This window comes from Bombina bombina, chromosome 9 (genome assembly GCF_027579735.1).
Source record: "Bombina bombina isolate aBomBom1 chromosome 9, aBomBom1.pri, whole genome shotgun sequence".
Taxonomy (NCBI): Eukaryota; Metazoa; Chordata; class Amphibia; order Anura; family Bombinatoridae; genus Bombina; species Bombina bombina.
In genome coordinates, this window is record NC_069507.1 from 51,954,134 (window position 1) to 51,976,643 (window position 22,510).

Sequence of the window (22,510 nt, forward strand, 5' to 3'; positions counted from 1 at the left end):
CACCTTTTTGTATCTTGGTGACGGATAGCAGGTAATACATACAGTGCATATGTAGAATGTGACAATGCATATATAAAAGCCAAATGAACAAACAGCAGCAGATATATCTACCACATTTTCACAAACTTTTTAAGTTGATAAGACAAATTCTGGATGCCCCATTGTACACTCTTGCAAAATAAACTTTTATATTAATAAAGAGGCAATATACATTTTAAAAATAACATTTTTTAAATAATTAACACATGATCAGAAAAAAAAACTTTTTTTTCTTTCCACAGGAACACATATATGAGTGTATTGAATACATTTGTGCAACAACAGCATATACAAAAGGTTTGGTTTGACAGACTCGATATGCTTTGGAAAAGTTACACAGCCCCCTTCTACTGCTGTAGGGGACAGCAACATACTATGTTCCTTAATAATGTGGTTTAGCCCCCTTCAGAAGTTAGAGGGTTAAATTAAGCCAAGAAAAGTTGGCGCATTTGACACACAAAAGCAACGTTGGTTTAATCACTTTTCACTGGCACAAAGAACCAGCCAACGGACTTTCCATTCATTCTTTGCGTGTTTTCTTTTCTCCCCAATTCACAATTTTGTTACCTTCTGGGGGGGAAAATGGAAATTTAGCTATCAAACTTGTCCATAAATTTTGCCGCTGAGGGTGGAATCATCCAATTAGCATAAACACAGTCATTGGCATATCTTGAAAAAACAGACTTATTGGCATCGAATCTTGGGATGGGAACAGGGCTTTCTTCAGGCCAGTTCGGATAGGACATGCCTAAAAATGAAAAGAGATAATTTGTTCTGCACTGAAGAACCCAAAAATATATAGTTGAAACTTCATGTGCAGACAGTAAGGCTCTTGACAAAACTCCCTTTTAATGATTAAAAAAATAAAAAGATGAGCCATTGGTGTTCCTGAGACGGGCAAACATAAAGGTAAAGGAGAAGTAATTGCTTCAATGCATCTACTCTCTTGGTCAATATAACATATTATTATAACCAGTTCTATGCCAGGTATTTGCCAAATAATAGTTTAACCTAAGGGAGCTTTGTATTGTTTAAACCGTCTTGAATATAGGGATAGTATTGCTCTTCATATCTCAATGTATTGTCTAAACTCAATTTACATTTATTTACCTTTATATAACTGGGATTTGAACTACCAAACCTTTTTAAGGATTTAGTATGGATGTAGTTCAATATTTATTGAAAGGAAAAGAAAAATGTCTGTTTAATGAACATCGAAAACACTATTTGCAATGTTCCTCATTTCTATGACATCAATGGCTGTTGTCTATGCAACAAAACATATTTTTGAAACAGGAAGTTAACCAGGATATACTAAGAGGCAATCCACCACATTGCTGAATTTAAAGGATCACCTAAGATCAGTCTTAGGTGTTTTGAAAGATGTGATTGTCTATCACAATAATGCAAAAATGTTTTCAAAAACCCCACAGACAATTTGGACAATTTTCATTTTTTTAAAGCATTTATACAATTGATCCCCTAAATTAGGTAAATTTGAAACACAGAATAATGGAAAATCCCAGGCCTGTTTCTTCAATGTGATATGTTTCACAAAAAATAGGAGTTTTGGCAAGAACTATGCTTACTGTCTCATGTCACAACCACAAATAAGACATTTATTTCTGGACACCTCAAAAGAGACAATATGGCAGAGAGGATGTTATATTTTTATTGCAGATCTTACATGACATACTTTTTTGGAGTCATTATAAGAGTGGCTTAAATGCAAAATTCTGTTTAAACAACTATCAATTGTGTTTTAGTTTTTTTTTTTTACTTACCAGAACCTCATTGCATTATTTTATATCTTATTTACACCAAACTTTTTTTCCCTAGAGTTTGAATTGTGTGATTAATTTTTTAATATAAAAAAAATTCAGATTTAACAAAAAAAAATACCAAACTAGTAAAATACAGCATTGCTACAGTTTGTTTCTGAATTTGATTTTCATTTAGAAGCCTGCAATAAAGAAGACCTTTAGAACCCAGTTTGGGTATTTATGAGAGTAAATATTTTGAATTTAAGCCACTGCCGACACAAAAACATTGCCTGCACTAATGTACAAGTGAGCCGGATACTTCAAATCTTGATGATTTTTTAATCTGGTTAAAGTTCAATACTACAGAAAAATGGATTTTCAACATATTCTAGTTGAAGAGATGAAGCTCTTTGAATTGCAGATTGCATGACATTCCTTATCCCAAACACAAACATTTCTGATCTTCTTCAATGTTTAAATATATTCAGAAACTATAAATTACAATAATATAATGAAATAAGGTATCTTAAAGGGACAGTAAAGTCAAAATTAAACATTAAAGATTCAGGTAGAGCATGCAATTTTAATCAACTTTCCAGTTTACTTCCATTATCTAACCTGCTTCCTCTTTTTGGTATCCTTTGTTGGAAAGCTTACTTTGGTAGGCTCAGGAGCAGCAATGTACTGCTGGGAGTTAGCTGGGGATTGGTGGCTGACCATATATACCATTTGTCATTGGCTCACCAGATGTGCCCAGCTAGCTTCCAGTAGTGCATTGCTACATTGAGCCTACTCTTCAACAAAGGATACCAAGAGAGTAAAGCAAAATTGTTTAAAATTGCATGCTCTATCTGAATCAAACATTTAATTTAGGCTTTACTGTCCCTTTAAAGTTACTAGAAACCATTAAAAAAACTTAAATGTATCTTAAACTTTTATTTTTAAGTTCTAATGATCCTAATTGCTAAATATTTAGCTTTTTTCCTCGTGTTTCTTCCAAATACAACAAGAGAATATCTATTTGAATTTAAATGTGAGGCACTTTTGAATCTTCATGGGAAATGACAATAGGTGTAGAGAAAAAACACCATAAAAAAGGAACTGCTTCTATTCAAATTGTTTACATTATTGTCACATAAATGTCAAAAAGCACTAAAAATATTGTAGTGCCTGAACAGAACCGTTCATCTAGGTAATTCTTCAAACATTTACGTTTCAGCACTTAAATGCTTAGGGTGTCTGAGCTTTTGTGGTGTTTAGAGCGTTTCAAGAATAGACTGAAGCTAGTGGAGATACCTGACCCTTCAAACAGGCAGCACTAGCGCTCTGTGAAAGAGATGTGCACCCTATAAATAGCGGTGCTCACTAGCTCCCGGCAGCAGTTCTATCATGAACCTTCTGGTACTTCAGACACATTCTGCTGTTTATGTTCTAGAGCCCCAAGTCTTCTACTTCCTAAACTTTTAAATATCAGTGTGAAAAATATACATTTTAATGTGTTATTTAGATCACAATGTTGTAGTTGGTAACTCCTCCATGTAAATTCTCTGATTCACCTTATTCTGAGAGAATATTTAACACCACTATCAAGTATTCTGTATTTGTATCTGTAAGTATCTGTATTCTTAACCAACATTATGAATTTTTGTTAACATGTGAAACGCAGGTGGCTAAATTGGTGTCTTGACAAGTGCAATGTTTAGATACATTACATTTAATTAAGAATACATACACCTCTTTTAGGGGTTTTCTACATAGTGTACCTTCACATACATATTAATTAATAAACATTGTAATTTATATAGGAATTGGACACTGATTGCTGGTTTTTAAATACTTGTGTAACAAAGCTCTGAGGACTTGACAGATAAATCTTTAGACATTAGGTCAGTAATTCTAATAATTATATATTTGCAGGACGCAGGAAGTATATAAAATATATTAAATAATTACCAAGGGAAAGAAAATCTGTAAAATTAATATTTTGTTTTGTTTTTTTTGCACTATATTGAAATATTATTTTAGTTTTTTTTTGAATGCCTGTAAGCATTATTGCAAATATATAGTAAAAATGGCTGTCAACACTATTTGGATAAATCATACAATACTATATATAAATATTAATACCGTAGTTCTCTCAAAAATCTAATAACCATACCTCGCCTTATAAAACTTGCATACTGCATGTGATCCTTGAAATTAACATTATCGCTTTTCTTCTACTCTATATTTTGTACTTTTATATGTTCCCCTTAAATACCTGTCTTTAAAAAAAAAAAAAAAAGTAATAATGAGAAGATATGGTCACCCCAGTCTATTACTATTTATCCATATATCTATATTATAGAAGTTACAATCAAACCACAGTTATGTTTAAAGAAATTAAACAAAAAAATAAATTTGGTTGATTTTGTTTGTTTGTTTTTTAATTTACCTAGAAAAATAATATAAGGAATAAAATGATAAAAAGTGTAACAGATGAATGGATTCTTCTAAAGTTGCAGTGGGCAATCTTGGTTGCTTCAACAGAATTTGCAGCTATATAAAATTAATAACACGAGTAAGTGCTATTGTTCATGCTACAGAATAGCATATATATTAAGGAATATTGCAAGGTTCAGTGCGGTTTCCGAAGGCCAAAGCAATTTACTTCATATAGTGGCGTATAAATTTTCATACAGCAACTTCGCACACCTTTTTTTTTCTATTTTGTTTTTGTTTCTTTTGAACAGAGTCACAAAAGTCGGCACACACTGGTAATTAAATATGCAAAAAGAATAAAAAAATAAATTAAAAAATCAAAGCAGCTTTACAAGCAACAGTTCGATTTAGTTCAGACACTAGCTTCTGGGTAAGGGAAGCAGAGCGTGAGAGGCTTGCAGACAGAAATTGTTTGTATTACTTGATAGTGCAGCTAGAATCTAGTAAACGCATGAGAAATTCTACCATAGAGTTTGTTTTCAATCCACGTGGAAGGGAGAGTTCGTGGGAGAGGGGCGTTATTACACTCAACCAGAGGAGTCTCCTCTTCAGAAAGGCCATCATCGTAGAGTAAAGAGTCAGCTGGTGTGGAAGCAGCAAGGTCTAAATAGTCCTAATGACAAATAAAAAAAAAGATTTTGGACATGGTTAAAGGTACACTAAAGTCAATATTAAACTTTGTAATTCAGATAGCATTTAAAAAAAACTTTCCAATATACGTTTATTTTCAGAACATACACATTATTTTTATATGCACACTTACTGAGGCTCCAGCTCTTACTGAGCCTGTGCAGAAGTGTGCAGTATATACTTATTCATTTTGTGATTGGCTGATGGTTGTAATATGATACAAGGGGAGGGAAAGATTAATTTTTAAAATAGCCAGGAAATATTCTGCTGCTCATTTCAAAGTGCTATTGCATTGTCTTTTGATTGTGTATTTGTCAATTATTGGTATCTACTGTATTTAGTGGTACTTTAACAAAATAACAAGAACTATGCTCTGTGCAAGACGAATGTTTCAGCATTTTAATATAAAATGTACTATATTAAATACAACTAAGGGCCAGATTACGCTAACCGTTACGTGTGAGTGATAACGAGTTTAGAGCGGCTGTTTGTGTGTGTCAGATGCAGCAATTGTATTACAAGTTGAAGGTAAACACAATCGGTTGAGCGCAATTTAATTTAATGTGCGTCAGGGTTAGTGCAATCTCAGAGCTCTGGTTAACTGTTTCGCGAGACAAAAAAGTGTCACAAAACACATCAAAATACATTTAAATATAGAGTTACAATATCTAATAAAAATTATTAAAAAACATTATGCACAAAAAGATATGAGATCTCAGGATTACAAAGGGCTTACAAAGTGCTTTAACATTGAGATACATACATACACGTCTACATATGTATATGTATATATATATATATATATATATATATATATATATATATATATATATATGTTTTATATATTTGTACATATGTATTTATATGTGTATTTATGTATTTACACATAAGTTCATATGTAGACATATATATATATATATAAGTGTGTTTGAGCCCTTTGCAGTCAAGTAGATGAAAACATGTAAAAGCATATTTATGCAATATTCATTTTTAATAAAATGTTATACTGTGTATTTACTGTTAATATTTCACATTCCAATGTTCTGCACATAGCAGAATATGTTGTAAGTATTTATAATTAGATATTTCTATACATATCTGTATATATAGTTATAGATATATATTGTACCAAAATACCATCTGATATATGTAGAAATATGTGTTTATGAATAAATAGAACATATTTTGCTATGTGAAGAACATTGGAATGTGAAATATTTTCATGTCAGGTAAACACACTTGAGAATATGCGATTGGGTAGGGTGTTTTATCCACTTTTCTTGCTCCATTGACTTCCATGGAGGAATACGCTAACACGGCCACTATATATACCACTCCACTCGTCACCTGGCCCTATATGTGTATGTTTCCCAAAAGTAGTATACGTTAATCTTCGCTTGTTCAATTAGTTGTGTAGGAGCAGGAAGCAGGACCGCACAAGCGATCCTTCAAGAGGGATTAAAAACTAGAGATGAGCATTTGGGAATCAGATGAATTTTGTGTATTTGTCGAGTTGTTTTATAAACAAACAGATATTATTGGATGAAACAGACGAAAAATGAATGATTTTCTTGATGAATTTGATTTGGCACCAACAAAGGGTGCAGGAATAGGGTGAAGAAGTTATATTGTTTGGTTAATAAGCTCCTTTGTTTGTAACGATGTACAGGGGGTCTGACCATTCATTTGTCCATCGTCCCCTGTCTAATCCTGTCATAGCATTACTAATGACTGATGTCCCTTTAATATTAAAGTAGTTAATTGTGTTTCTACAAACATGACCTGAGCATACCTGAATATCTAAATATTAAAGGAAAAGTAAACAACTTCAGATTTTAATATAAAATATTTTGTTATGCATAGTAAAATAACTTTTCAATATGTTTGCGCATGATCTACTTTGTCCTCATATCATGTAATTTAGCTCTAAAAAGCATGGCTTCTGGATAATTTGCAGAACTAGAAATGCAGACTGCAGATTTCTCAAGGCTAACCCTGCTACATGTATGTGCCTAAATGTCTTTAGAATCTAACATCTACAAAACAATGTCGTTTATACTAACAAAACTGTGGCCAGCCTTGTCTTCTGCAGAAGCAAATGTGGATTGGCTCCTCTAAATATGGCAAGTGATGATCAGAGTTTGGCTATTGAAAAACAGTTGCAACAAATAAGATGTTTTTTTAATGTTTAGACTATACAAGACAACAAAAAATATTTTGTATTTACAAGGCGTTTAGTATCCCTTTAAAAAAAAAAAAAAAATATGCAAAAAGCTTAAATACTGTGCAAAACTGGCAAAATTAGCTTTCAAGTGCTGAATTTAATAATTATTGAAATAATGGGATTGTAATAATGTTTGTGTAGGTTTGTAGTGCAATTACTTTAATCTGAGCTCATTAGGAACCATTATAAATCCATGAAAAAATCCATGTTTTTAATGGAAGGGATCAGATTTTCTTTGACAGAATCTAACTTGCTCCAAGAGTATGATTGCACATTGAAAAAATGCCCTGTTGGTGTATTATATACATACTTGCATACATACATACATATATACTTATATACATACATACTTGCATGCAAACAAACTTACATACGTACATACAACCATACATACCTAAATACTTGAAAACATATATGCTTACATCCAAACAAACATACTTACAAACATATATGCTTACATACGTACATACGTACATACATAGTTATATGCATACATACATACAAATACATACTTACATACATACATACATATATACATACATACTTATATACATACATACATACTTACATACATACATGCACACATACTTACATACATACATACAAACATACATACTAACATACATACACACATACTTATATACATACATACTTATATACATACTTATATACTTATATACAAACATACTTGCATACAAACAAACTTACATATGTACATACATACAAACATACCTAAATACTTAAAAACATACATACTTACATCCAAACAAACTTAAATATACTTACATACGTACATACATACATACATACATAGTTATATGCATACATACATACAAATACATACTTACATACATACATACTTATATACACACATACTTATATATATATATACATATATACTTACATACATACAGACATACATACTTACATACATACATACTTATATACATACATACTTAATAATATACATACATACTCATATACTGTACATACATACATACTTATATACATACATTCTTATATACATACATACATACATACATGCACACATACTTACATGCACACATACTTGCATACATAATTACATACATACATACATGCACACATACTTACATACATACTTACATACATATATATTTATATACATACATATATACATGCATATTTAAATACATACGTATATACATACATACTTGCATACATACAAACAAACTTACATACGTACATACATACAAACATACATACATACCTAAATACATACACACATACTTACATCCAAACAAACATACTTACAAACATATATACTTACATACATACATACATACATAGCTATATGCATACATACATACAAATACATACATACATGCTTACATCTATGCATACATACATGTATACATACATATTTACATAGTCCATACATGCATACTTACATAAAAATAGATACATGCATGCATATTTCATATAAATACATACATACATATCTGCATACTTACATAGAAATACATACATTCTTGCATACATACGAACATACAAACATAGACACTTATATGCATAAATACATATTTACATACTACATGCATGCAAATTTACATAGAAATACATACATATATCATATGCATGCTTACATAGAAATACATACATATATGCATACTTACATAAAAATACATACATACATGCATGCTTACATAGAAATACATACATAGAAATACATACATACTTGGGTAGCCACCTGTTTGGGAATGACCCGGATAGTTTGGGTTTCAATTTTTGTGTCCGGGATTGAAGTCAGGCCCGGACCCACAGCCAAAAAGATGACATTTGCATTTGCAGCATACTGCACATGCCTACAATTATTTCTCTCTTGAGTCGGAGCCCTAGTCAAAAATGATAATTCTCCTAGAGTAATTCTGAAGTAATCGATGGCTAGTCATCAGAAGCCATACTGAAGTATGCCCACAGGCCAAAATATTTAAATGGGATGGCTCTAGATTCATTCACTGGCTGTTCATGCTTGTGAAGTAATCAGTAAGGTAATTTGCTAATTATTCTGAAGTCATCACCCAGAATTCTATACATTAGCTGATGACTTTACAAGCCTGATGATGTCTGATGATGTGCAAATGACTTCTAAAGTAGTTTGATTATCATCAAATGACCCCAGGATGGTCACTAAAGTAATCCTGTCTTGGTAGTGAGTTTGAGTGTTGGAGTGTGTCTTTTGTGTGTGAGTGTGTTTGAGTCTTTGTGTTTGTCAGTGTATTTCTGAGTGTAAGTCTGTGTGTGAAAGAGTGAGTGTATTTGTGTGTGTGTGAAAGACAGAGAATTTGTGTATGTTAGTGTGTGTGAGAGTGTCTTTGTGCATGTTAAAGAGAGAGTGTGTGTGAGACAGAGAGAGTATGTGTGTGTGAGTGTGAATGTGTGTTAGTGTATGAAAGAGTGTGAGAGTGTGTGAGTTTGATTATCTTTGTGCGAGCTTGTGTTCCTTTGCTGTGCATGGTGCAAGAGTGTTGGCAGACAAGCGGGAGGACAAGAAGGCTGCTGTTATTTGCTTATAGTTGAAAATGAACATACCCTGCTTTTCACCATCATCTTCTCTAGTTCTTTGCTGATCTCACCAAATGTTGGCCTCTTGTCTTGCTCCTGTTTCCAACATTTCAGCATAAGATTGTACCTAAAGATTAGAGCAAAAAGGTTTTTAATTCGCTGCCAGATTACACATACGTTTACTTATAATCCATGTTTTTATGCTGAATTCCAATAATCCTTTATTAAGACTACTCATCATGTTTAATTGTTAATTGCAATCTCTTTAAGCATTCAGAACTCTCAATTTGTTGATATATACTTTAAATAGAATTCAAGGATTAATCAAGGAACTATAAATAACATAATGCATAAAAGAGAATAACTAAATAACTATATTTATCACATGACCATTATTCACTGAAAAGAATCATAAAGCTCTCCCAAAGTCATTGGTAATCTAACATAGTCTATACATTCATGTCTATAAAAAATATCTGCCAGTATTTATATTCATGTTTTAAGATTATTTTTTTCTGCTGGAGAGGTTATGGATCTGCTGGGTAACTGGTACATATCTGGTGGGCATGCCCTATGTTAGTACCCTATAGGAAGGAGTTGTTAGAGAGAACAAGATATATTTCATAACGCATGCAAGCGATAAACAGCTTAACTTTAAATGTAAGATGTGTTCTCTACAGAAATATGTTGCCAGCTGGGTGGTATTATGAAGTAACTGGGTGGTTGCAGTATAATACTATTAAAGGGACGCTCAAGTCAACATAAGCTTTTAAGATTCAGAAAGAGCAGCCGTTTTAAGACACTTTCCAATTTACTTTCATTATCAAAGTCTTTTTATATTCACACTTTCTGGGAAACAAGATTCTACTGAGCATGTGCACAAGCTCACAGTATACGTTTACTAGTCTGTGATTGGCTGATGTCTGTCACATGACACAGGGGGCCGTAAAATGGGGGGAGGGGAATAAATTTGTCAGAAAAAAAAATCTAATGCTTATTTAAAATTCAGAGTAAGTGCTATATTGCCTTGTCTTTTTATTATGTACTTGATAATTATGTAATTCTACTGCATTGAGTGGTCCTTTAAATATTTTAACATTTTATGTTATTTAAATTTAAATAAGCTATCCAAAACAAAAATCAATTGCATAATGTAACATAAATTGATTTAATGATAATCTGCTCAACAAAAATGGAAAAATCTAATATCTACTTTTAGCTTAATATTGGCTTAATTTTAGGCCTGAAGGTCGGTAAAATCAATCAGTGGTGTGACCACTCACCAAGTAGCCAGTACCTTATCCATAAAATAATATCTTTGCTTATCAGTGATATTTGTATCATACGAATACTTAACCTAAGATAGATTTCATACAAACACTCAGATTAATGATAGCTACACATTAATTCTTTTGTGGCAGAGCTTTTTATATATCTTCAGGATAAATGTTTTGTTCATGTGTGAGGTCTATGATTTTTTGCATGCTTTATTATCTAGCCTTTTTCATAATGTCTTAATATGCTAAGCCAAGGATGGACAATTGGAGGCCCTCTGTGCTAGTTTTAGCAGCCTGTCTGAAAAATCAGAACAAAGAATGTGTACCATAAATGTTTTGGGCCCAGGAGAAATAAAAATTTGTCCTTTTGGGCTTCTGGTTGGTGGGCAAAAAAGGTGACCACAACTCTGGAGGCGAGAACGGCAGATAGAGGGTACACTACACTACAGCCTTATCGAAATCCAGCCCTCTGTCATTGGACAGTTTCATTTGCATTATTTATGTGTTTAATAGCCACAATTTTATATGTGGCCCTCAAGGCTTCTAAAATATTGACCTGGGGCCTCGATGTGTTGGGCATCACTGTGCTACACAATGGTGTATGTTTCTACATGTCTTGTTAATAGGTTGTAGCTACTATACATGCGTGTTACAAAGCAGTTATTTAATTTATGTAACTATTACTTTTGATTTTTTTTCTAAAAACTAATAAACAGGGGAAAAAAAATCTTTAAAATCTTTAAAAAAAATAAAATCATTTTTATTTCTTATGGTTTCCTCCACATACTGTAAATACTGTTTGACAAGTTGTATCCCAGCTTACATTTCATCACTGCAATTCTCTGGTTTCTCCATCCTGTAACCAGTTTTTAGAAGGTTGAAGAGTCGTTCAGGTGCAATACCTGGGTATGGATTTCCTCCTAATGTTACTATTTCCCATAGAAGCACACCAAAGGACCACCTGTTTGTAAAACACATTATACAACAGAGATAACATGAGCTGTATAAAGCACTAACAACAGGGAATTCTTAAAAGATGTAGGATTTTAATATATTAGTAGATACTGTAAAACACAAGCAGTGATTATAAAAATGGGACGTTATGGACTTGAGACATTTTAAAAATGATATCCCATGATGGAGCACACAAATTGCAAAAATGTAGACAGAGTATACCAATATCTTAATAAATGTATAATATATAATAGAGCAGGGCTTATGTGTGTGTATATATACTGTATATATATATGGTATATATAAATGGTTTCAAGATTTGTCACAATTACACAATGATAAAGTGGTTGATTGCCTTGTGGGTAACCAACTAATTTATAACTCGTCTTTTAGAGTAGTTGAAAACTTACACGTCACTCTGCGTGGTGTAGATATGGTCAAACAAGGACTCTATTGCCATCCATTTGACTGGTATTCTACCCTGCAGAAAGAGAGAATATTGGGTTAAATATCAGTAAGGCAAAGAATATGGAAATCTCACTAAAGTAAAATAATGTAGGATTAAAACTATCAGTAGATAATTCAGTATAGACACCAGGGGGTCAGACAATAACGTATCTAATGATAAACTAATGCAAGAAATAACAGCACAAAACTTGCATTCAGTTGCTAATTCAAAGTATTGTATGGTAAGAATTGTACCTAAATGGACACGAAACTCAAACGTTTTCTCTCATCTAAAAGAGAATGTTGGGTAAAATGTATTTCAGCGCTTTGTAGGTGTCCCTGTACTGAATAAACCATTTTTGTGGGAGTTGTTCCTGTCAGCCAGTGAGCAGGAGAGTCCCAGGACTGAGGTTGCAAATAATCATTTATTTCCCATTAGTTTAATCTTAAAGGGGCACTCTGGTCAAAATTTAAATTTGCATAGATGAATTACATCTGTGAATGAAACATATTTGCAGTATACATGCATTGGCAAAAATGCTTCTAGTAAAAGTTATCACTGTCTTAGTGTTAGCATTTTTTCTCTGCACGTGCATGTGAAGCATAGCTAGATATTCTCAGTTCACCAGCATTTTAAATACTGCAGCTGCTCAGAGCACCAGTAGAGCCTTTTAATATGTCACCAAGGTCATTACCAGAATACCAGATTGTACAAGCACCTTAGGCTCTCTGAGCAAGTGCTGTGTTTAAAATGCTGGTGCACTTTGCAAACTTAAATACACTTTTGAAACAGCTATAGTTAGAAGCACTTTTGCTAATATATATATATTACAAAAATGCTTCTAATCAAAACTGAAATGCAGCCACGTGAATTAAAATTTTGGCTGGATTGTCCCTTTAAATTCAAACAACTTTTCCTTATCAAATCAATATAGGATAATCGCACCATTCCCCTAGAAACAGACTGGGCAGACCGGCTCATAAACCATCACATTTATTGACATGCTCATGTAGAACATACATTCAATTAAACTTTTTAAAAACTATTTGCTCTAGAAAGCTGTTGTCATGTTCCCAGCCAATAAAGCACTGATACAGGAGTAACCCATGGGAACCCACTTTTGGAACACAAATGAAAGTGTCTTTTATGTCCCTTTAATAAATATTTATATTCCTTTACAATTTCTACCCTGTTTTTAGAGTTTAAAGAGACACTGAGCTAGATTACAAGTGGAGCGCTAAATTATTGTGCTCCCCAAACAGGCAAATTTGCCCATTTGCGGGACCACAATAGTTAACCAGCCATTACAAGTGACTGGTTATTGCTACCGACAACTCGCGGCAACAATCTCTGTGTTCCCATAGACCTCAATTTAAATATATACAGTATTTAACAAAGTAAGTACACCCCTCACATTTTTGTAAATATTTGAATATATCTTTTCATGTGGCAACACTGAAGAAATGACACTTTGCTACAATGTAAAGTAGTGAGTGTACAGCCTGTATAACAGTGTAAATTTGCTGTCCCCTCAAAATAACTCAACACACAGCCATTAATGTCTAAACTGTTGGCAACAAAAGTGAGTACACCCCTAAGTGGAAATGTCCAAATTTGGCCCAAAGTGTCAATATTTTGTGTGGCCACCATTATTTCCCAGCACTGCCTTAACCGTCTTAGGCATAGAGTTCAACGTAGCTTCACAGGTTGCCACTGGAGTCCTCTTCCACTCCTCCATGACGACATCACGGAACTGGTGGATGTTAGAGACCTTGCCCTCCCCCACCTTCCATTTGAGGATGCCCCACAGATGCTCAATAGGGTTTAGGTCTGGAGACATGCTTGGCCAGTCCCTCACCTTTACCTTCAGCTTCTTTATCAAGGCAGTGGTCATCTTGGAGGTGTGTTTGGGGTCGTTATCATGTTGGAATACTGACCTGCGGCCCAGTCTCCGAAGGGAGGGGATCATGCTCTGCTCCAGTATGTCACACTACATGTTGGCATTCATAGTTCCCTAAATGAACTGTAGCTGCCCAGTGCCAGCAACACTCATACAGGCCCAGACCATGACACTCCTACCACCATGATTGACTGTAGGTAAGACACACTTGTCTTTGTACTCCTTACCTGGTTGCCGCTACACACGATTGACACCATCTGAACCAAATAGGTTTATCTTGGTCTCATCGGACCACAGGACATGGTTCCAGTAATCCTTGACCTTAGTCTGCTTGTCTTCAGCAAACTGTTTGTGGGCTTTCTTGTGCATCATCTTTAGAAGAGGCTTCTTTCTGAGACGACAGCCATGCAGACCAATTTGATGCAGTGTGCGGCGTATGGTCTGAGCACTGACAGGCTAACCCCCCCACCCCTTCAACCTCTGCAGCAATGCTGGCAGCACTCATACGTCTATTTCCCAAAGACAACCTCTGGATATGACGCTGAGCATGTGCACTCAACTGCTTTGGTTGACCATGGTGAGGCCTGTTCTGAGTGGAACCTGTCCTGTGAAACCACTGTATGGTCTTGTCCACCGTGCTGCAGCTCAGTTTCAGGGTCTTGGCAATCTTCTTATAGCCTAGGCCATCTTTATGTAGAGCAACAATTCTTTTTTTCAGATCCTCAGAGAGTTCTTTGCCATAAGGTGCCATGTTGAACTTCCAGTGACCAGTATGAGAGACTGTGAGAGCGATAACACCAAATTTAATACACCTGCTCCCCATTCACACCTGAGACCTTGTAACACTAACGAGTCACATGACACCGGGGAGAGAAAATTTGTAATTGGGCCCAATTTGGACATTTCCACTTAGGGGTGTACTCACTTTTGTTGTCAATGGTTTAGACATTAATTGCTGTGTGTTTAATTATTTTGAGGGGACAGCAAATGTGCACTGTTATACAGGCTGTACACTCAATACTTTACATTGTAGCAAAGTGTCATTTCTTCAGTGTTGTCACATGAAAAGATATAAAATATTTACAAAAATGTGAGGGGTGTTCTCACTTTTGTGAGATAATGTATGTATATGATTATATACATATATATTTATGTGTTGATATGTGTATATACACATATTAACATATAAATATATGTATATATTTATATACATGTATATTTAAAAATGCTGCCTATTACTGCGCTACTTACCCCCTTCCTTTTGTGACAGCATCAGAATGAGCCTCCCATAAGAGCCTAAGGAAGCGCGCTCTTGTGAGCGCAATGCTTCCTAGCAATGCAAACGCAAGCTTGTGCGCTGGTATTACAAAGTGGAGCACTAATATCACTTGAATGCAAGTATTCAAGCATTTCTATTATGTATATAAAAACAGCACTATTTAAACATGTTGACAATTACTTCCATGATCAAATTTGCTTTATTCTCATGGTACACTTCATTGAAGAGTAAACCTAGATGACTCAGGAGCATGCTTCTATCTTTAGCATTATATGGCAGCAATGTTTGCAACAATGAACAGTATAACATTGCTATAAACATTGCTGCAAACATTACTGCTATAGACTGCAATAAGACACAAGCACGCTCCTGAGCTCCTATGGGCCTACCTTGGTTTACTCTTCAACAAAGCTGAAATGTTGTCAGCATGTTGAATAATACATAGTAATATTCTACAGAATGACAAAAAAGAATAATATTATTCCCCAGCCTTGTCCCCCTCAATAAATTGGCATACCATACCTTGCTTCTTTTCACGTATGAGTCCTCCTCATACACATCTCTGGAGAGCCCAAAGTCAGATATTTTCATTTTGCGTCCTTCTGCCACAAGCACATTTCTAGCTGCTAAATCTCGGTGGACAAGCTTGAAGGGAGACAAGGTAAAATGAAAACAAAATATTAATTTTACTCAAAACATATTCTCTAGTCTCAAAAAATGATAGATCAAAATAATAGAGAATTACAAATATGCATTAAACAAATATTTAATGACTAATAATAAATAAAAAAAACCAATGGAACAAATAAGTTTGCTCTATATATTTTTTTCATTAAAATGAAAAATAGTTTCCTTGATTAGAATTTTTATGGCCTAGTCCAGTGATGGCGAACCTTGGCACTTCAGATGTTTCAGAATTACATTTCCCATGATGCTCGACTGGACTTTAGAGTACTTAAGCATCATGGAAAATGTAGTTCTGAAACATCTGGAGTTCCAAGGTTCGCCATCACTGGCCTAATCTAATGGCCAGCAATTGTTTTTTTTCAAACCAAATAAGGAACAATCTGACAAAGTGGAGATTCCTACTGATATAATACATATAAAAAAAAATCTAATGATATATAACTTTTTTCTGATAGTTTAGGAGAATAAGTTAGAGATAAAATAATTTTGAATAATTTAGAAATGCAAATGTATACCTTCATTTCTGCTAGATATTGCATTCCTCTGGAGATCTGCCAGGCAAAGGAGATAAGGTCTCCCATAGTTAGAGCCCTTTCATCAGGGTTGTCCAGGTAGCTGGAGTTACGGTTGGAGTCACCACCCATTGAGCTAGGTCCAACTTTGCGGCTTTCCCTCAAGAAACTACGTAGAGATCCATATTTTGCGTATTCCACAATAAGGTGCAATGGTCCTGCATGCAAACAGGGAAACGTCTAAGGCTGATTCACAGATTGTTTCCTTTTTAAGTGATTACCCAATGTAAATACATTTCATAAAACAACACAATATAGCTCAATATCTATAAAATGTTAAAGTAAACAAATTATATAGACACTAAAAGAACTTTTTAATAAAATACTTTAAGATTGAGTTATGTTATGGAGCTTGGTCATAAAAAATAGTTATTTGAGATACTGGTGAAAAAATATTACTGTTTATTTCAAATGTCTCTTTTGAACAAATTCTTAAAGGGACATAAAGGTGAAATATGAAATAAAAATAATTGAATTTTATTAGAATCAGTTTTTTTACTGGTAGAAAATCCTTTATCCAAACTGCTTGGGACTGGAAAAGGTTTGGATTTCAAAATATTTTAATATTTGCATCTTTAAAATGAGAAATGAGTTTGGAAAGGGGATGTAACAAAGGTGCCGATTTATTATCGGCCGTATTGTGCCCAATCGCCCTGTTTCCGTGCGAGCCTTCAGGATCGCCGGAAACAGCAGTTAAGAAGCAGCGGTCTTAAGACTTATGCTCCTTAACTAGGCTGCGGACAGCAATCAATGCGGTCCTATACAATCAGGTTGATTGACACCCCTTGCTAGCGGTCAATTGGCCGTGAATCTGCAGGGGGCGGCAATGCACAAGCAGTTCAGCAGAACTGCTTGTGCAATGATAAATGTCGACAGCGTATGCTGTCGACATTCAGCGATGTTGGGCGGACATGATCGTTACAGCGTATCATGTCTGTCTGACAGATGGGAAATCGGTCCCTAAGTGTAAACAACAAGATCTTATGTCATTTAGGCAATATTTACATGTCCTAATACAGCTTATACATGCAACTTAAAGGTAGTTTTATATAATTTAATATATTTGTATACATAGTACTATCAGAAAGATAGTACAGTACTGTAATCAGAAAGGTAACATTTGTTGTTTTAGATAAATATAGACTATTATTTGCGTTTTAAAACAAAAAACAAAAACAAAAAAAATAAGGACACAGGCATAGAAGATTGTTACTTACAGGCGGGGAAAATAGTAATTTTTGATAATTTTATCAAGAAAATATTAAAGGGTAAGTCAACCCAAAAAATATTATAACTTCTTTAGATTATGTAAGTAACGAGTCTTACAGCAAACTGTAGCCCAATTTGGATAAAAAAATTATTTGCAAGTAAAAGACTTACTTCTCCAACTCCAGCCGTTTTGTAATGGCCGCCTAACCCCTTCTTTTCCTGACATCGCCCAAACAGAAATTCCAGCTTCAACTAAAGGATCCATGTCGATCCCGCACGTGCACGTGTTTTGTGCATGCGCAATGAGCCATTTTGACAAAGGAGGGGTCAGGCGGCCATTACAAAGCATCCGGAGTAGGAGAAGTAAGTGTTTTTACTTGCAAAGTATTTTTAATCCAAATTGGGCTACAGTTTGCTGTAAAACTTGTAACTTACATAATCTAAAGAAGTTATAATAATTTTTGGGTTGACTTAACCTTTGATTCAAAAGTTTGGATTTTAGATTAAGTTTGGATTTTGGAATTCTGGATTTGGGGATTTATACCTGTACCACATTTATGCTTCTTTAAAAAGTTATTACAGCTTTTGTAGTAACGTATCTTTCCTATTGATATTAATATTGATCCATTGAGGCATTGATAATACAGTCAATCATTTAGGGTCTCAGTTAAAACATTTGTTACAACAGTAACTTAAGATTCAAATGTGTATTTTAAGATCACTGTTGTAAAAAATATTGTATTCGTTGCACTTGAAGAAGGTTATGTTTAGATGAAATGCGTTGATACATTTTTCTTCTGTTAAGAGTTTTTTTAACACATTTTCTAATTCAAAATCCAGCTACATCTTTGTCATTTCTTTCTACCCTGTATATTAAGTTTTATCTACCTACAACTGCTGTACAATTGTACAGATGCTTTTAAGACAAAAAGAGGTCAAATAAACAAAGCAGCTGTTGCACACACAATAGCATCGGTCATAGGATACGGTCGATATGTCTTGAAATGAAATTGTCATCAATATTACTTGGGAGCAGCTTTTGTGTGATGGCTTGTAACCCGCTACACATAATAGTTCTGCAAAATTGTTGCACAACTGTAACTATCGATAGAGGATCAAATAGGGTCTGGCTTAACGCATTTAAAGGGACATTAGACACTAAGGGCCAGATTACAAGTGGAGCGCAACGTTTGCTCGCGAGCGATAAGGTGTTTATCACGGGTTTTTGCACTTATCGGGCTTATCGTTTGTATTACGAGTTGAATGAAAATACCATTGCTATCTCTATTTGTGCTAGAATGATTACCGCGTCCTCAGAGCAACTGTTTCGTAAAACTAAAAAGAGTCGCAAAAAAATAAGTCCATGGAGCCAATTTACCAAAGTGCGAGCAGACATAATATGATGTAGCGTATCATGTCCGCCGCACATCAATAAATGCTTACAGCATACGCTGTCGGCATTTATCATAGCACAAGCAGTTCACAATGCCGCCCCTTGCAGATTCGCGGCCAATAGGCCGCTAGCAGGGGGTGTCAATCAACCCGATCGTATAGGATTGGGCGGATTGAAGACCGCAGTCTCAGAGGCAGCGGACAAGATATGGAGCAGCGGTCTTTAGACCGCTGCTTCAGAACTACTTTTTCCGGCGAGCCTAAAGGCTCGCACGGAAACAGGGGTATCAAGCTCCATTCGGAGCTTGATAATTCAGCCCCTATATATGTGCACATATGTATAGAGAAATATACATAGATATAAACACACAAATACATATGTATACATATATATATATATATATATATATATATATATATATATATATATATATATATATATATAAGTGCATTGGAGCCCTTTGCAGTTAAGTAGATAAAAACATGTAAAATCATATTTATACAATATTCAATTTTAATAAAGTGTGTATTTACTGTAAATATTTCACATTCCAATGTTCTGCACATAGCAGAATATATTCTAAGTATTTATAAATAGATATTCATATATATATATATATCTGTATATATCTATACCTATATATAATAATTTATATGTGTATATATATATATATATATATATATATATATATATAGTTGGGCAAAATACCATCAGATATATGTAGAAATATGTATTTATGAATAAATAGAACATATTCTGCTTTGTGAAAAACATTGGAATGTGAAATATTCATATTTTTATGTTGGGTTAGCGCACTTAAGAATATGCGATTGGGACTACCGCGCAAATAGGATGTTAGTTCCCCCCCCCCCACACTGTTTTTTGCTCTATTGACTTCTATGGAGAAATACATTAATGCCCGTGCAATATTCTAACTTCAGCTTTTTGAGTGCATCGGGTCAGCGCTTGTGAGAAAACAGTTTACTTTCAACTTGTAATACCTGGCTCTAGCAAAAAGCTTACTCCTAGCGGAGTTAGCGTGCAAGCGGGAGTGTTAAATATCACTTCACTTGTAATCTAGCACTATGTTGGCACTCCATAATTAAAAAAAGTTAAGTATTAAGAATAAGAAAAAACTTTTGGACTCTATGAACTAAGAGCTTTATATAAAAAAAACCCTGTTTACTCTACTACAAGGAACTATCAATAAAATATAAGGATCAAACCTAATTAGACAGTTTTATACTCCACAGATTATTAAGTATTTAGGGAGAATAAATATATTTAGGGTACCTACCATCTTGTGTACAAGCCCCATAGAGTTTGATAACGTGTGGATGGTTGACCTGTTTCAGAAGGTTAAACTCAGAAAGAAGATCTCGCAGTTCACTCTGGGAAGCACTTTCTACGGAGAAAAAGAGTATAACAGATTATAGCAACCTGAACCAATGTCACACTACCTTTCCCCATCTGCAACACACAGATAACCCCAACTATTTAAATTATATCTCTACTGGACAACTTAAGGTAAGGAACACAAGCTCATCATACTTGAAACTGGCTCATTATTATTTTCTATACCTATAGGATACCCCAGTATATTTGAAAGTTTGTGAAATTGTAAGAATTCCCATATAGTATTTCCAATTGCATATGTGTTTACATAACAGTTTATAATTTTGTTTTGAATAATAAAACTTTAACTTTATTCATCATTCTTTCAATCAACACAAAATAAAATACAGTGAATACTTTGAGAACAGCCATCTGCTAGAGTATAAAAAGCACACATAAAACAACAGTCCTTAAAAGTACATTTCATTATGTATTACAGTCTTTTTAATGCATGTTCCTGCCCTGAATAAACTAACATTTTCTTGTTTCGCTTGTAATCATTTGAGAAGGACACATATCTATATTGCTCCTAATAATGCTTGTTGGTTGGTAGCTATAGTAGATATCAGACAATTAATATTATCAGGAAGTAGTGATCACCTAATGAGCATTGCAATAGCAGTAAGTAGGTAGCCAATAAATATTAGCAGGAAGTACCTATCTGTCATTGACCATAAGCAGGAAATACAAAACTAATACTGTGGTAGAGGTTTCAATTAAAATTTAAACAGCATTTACTTTTTTAATGCAAATAAAATATTGTTTAAATGCTACTCTTTCATATGGATAATATATTTATTTAGTGTAATCTCGTTTTAATCTAAATCAGCTCTTTCTAGTTGCCATTAAAAAGTGCACTTCTATGGAGCACATGATTTGCTTTTTCATTGGAGCTATAGAAAATGTATAATGTATTGAAGCAATTTGTTTCCCTTAAAGGACCAGTAAACACAGCAGATTTGCATAAACAACAAATGCAAGATAACAAGACAATGCAATAGCACTTACTCTGAATTTCAAATGAGTAGTAGATTTTTTCCTAACAAATTTCAAAGTTATGTATATTTCCACTCCCCCTGTACCATGTGATAGCAATCAGCCAATCACAAACGCATATACGTATAGTCTGTGAATTCTTGCACATGCTCATTAGGAGCTGGTGACTCAAAAAGTGTAAATATAAAAGACTGTGCACATTTTTTTTAATTGGAAAGTTGTTTAAAATTACATTCTGTATCTGAATAATGAAAATTTAATTTAACCTGAGTTTCCCTTTAAAGAGAAACAGGATACCGTTCTTTATTATATGTAGTCTCAAAGGAATTGGGATATTCAAGGAGAAAAAAAGGAAGAAAAAAACTGTCTCTTTATAGGTTGGCAAGTATGCAGACTTCTGTCAAAAAGAGAGGGCATGTGAGGACTCAGACTGACCAAAACCGCAAGCACAACCTATCCATGAGATTATGACAAAACAATGTACGGTCTTATTCAGCTCTCACCTTTCAGCATTTTCACAGCTACTGTAGTGTAACCAGCTTTTCCTTTCAGTCTAAATGCTGTTGCTTTAACCACTTTTCCAAATTCTCCTTCTCCCAGAGTTTTTCCAAGAACCAAGTTTTTGCGAGGGAATTCCCACTTCGGATCCTCCTTTACAATAACAAAACCAAAAAGAAAAGCGAGTTACAATCATCATATTCACAGTAAAATGTCCAATG

The 22,510-nt window shown here is 34.1% G+C and overlaps 1 protein-coding gene across 1 annotated transcript in view; it reads right to left on the reverse strand.

Annotated features, from left to right (window-relative positions):
- Nucleotides 1–208: 208 nt before the first annotated feature.
- RET (ret proto-oncogene) overlaps nt 209–22,510 on the reverse strand; it is a 97,041-nt gene continuing 74,739 nt past the window's right edge. Inside the window, exons 12-20 of the mRNA XM_053692885.1 lie at nt 22,295–22,442; nt 20,698–20,805; nt 16,742–16,956; nt 16,062–16,184; nt 12,323–12,393; nt 11,782–11,919; nt 9,709–9,808; nt 4,749–4,896; nt 209–787 (exon numbers count right to left, since the gene is read on the reverse strand). Of these exons, the coding sequence (XP_053548860.1) occupies nt 630–787; nt 4,749–4,896; nt 9,709–9,808; nt 11,782–11,919; nt 12,323–12,393; nt 16,062–16,184; nt 16,742–16,956; nt 20,698–20,805; nt 22,295–22,442 (1,209 nt within the window). The 3' untranslated portion in view covers nt 209–629. The remainder of the gene's footprint in view (nt 788–4,748; nt 4,897–9,708; nt 9,809–11,781; nt 11,920–12,322; nt 12,394–16,061; nt 16,185–16,741; nt 16,957–20,697; nt 20,806–22,294; nt 22,443–22,510) is intronic.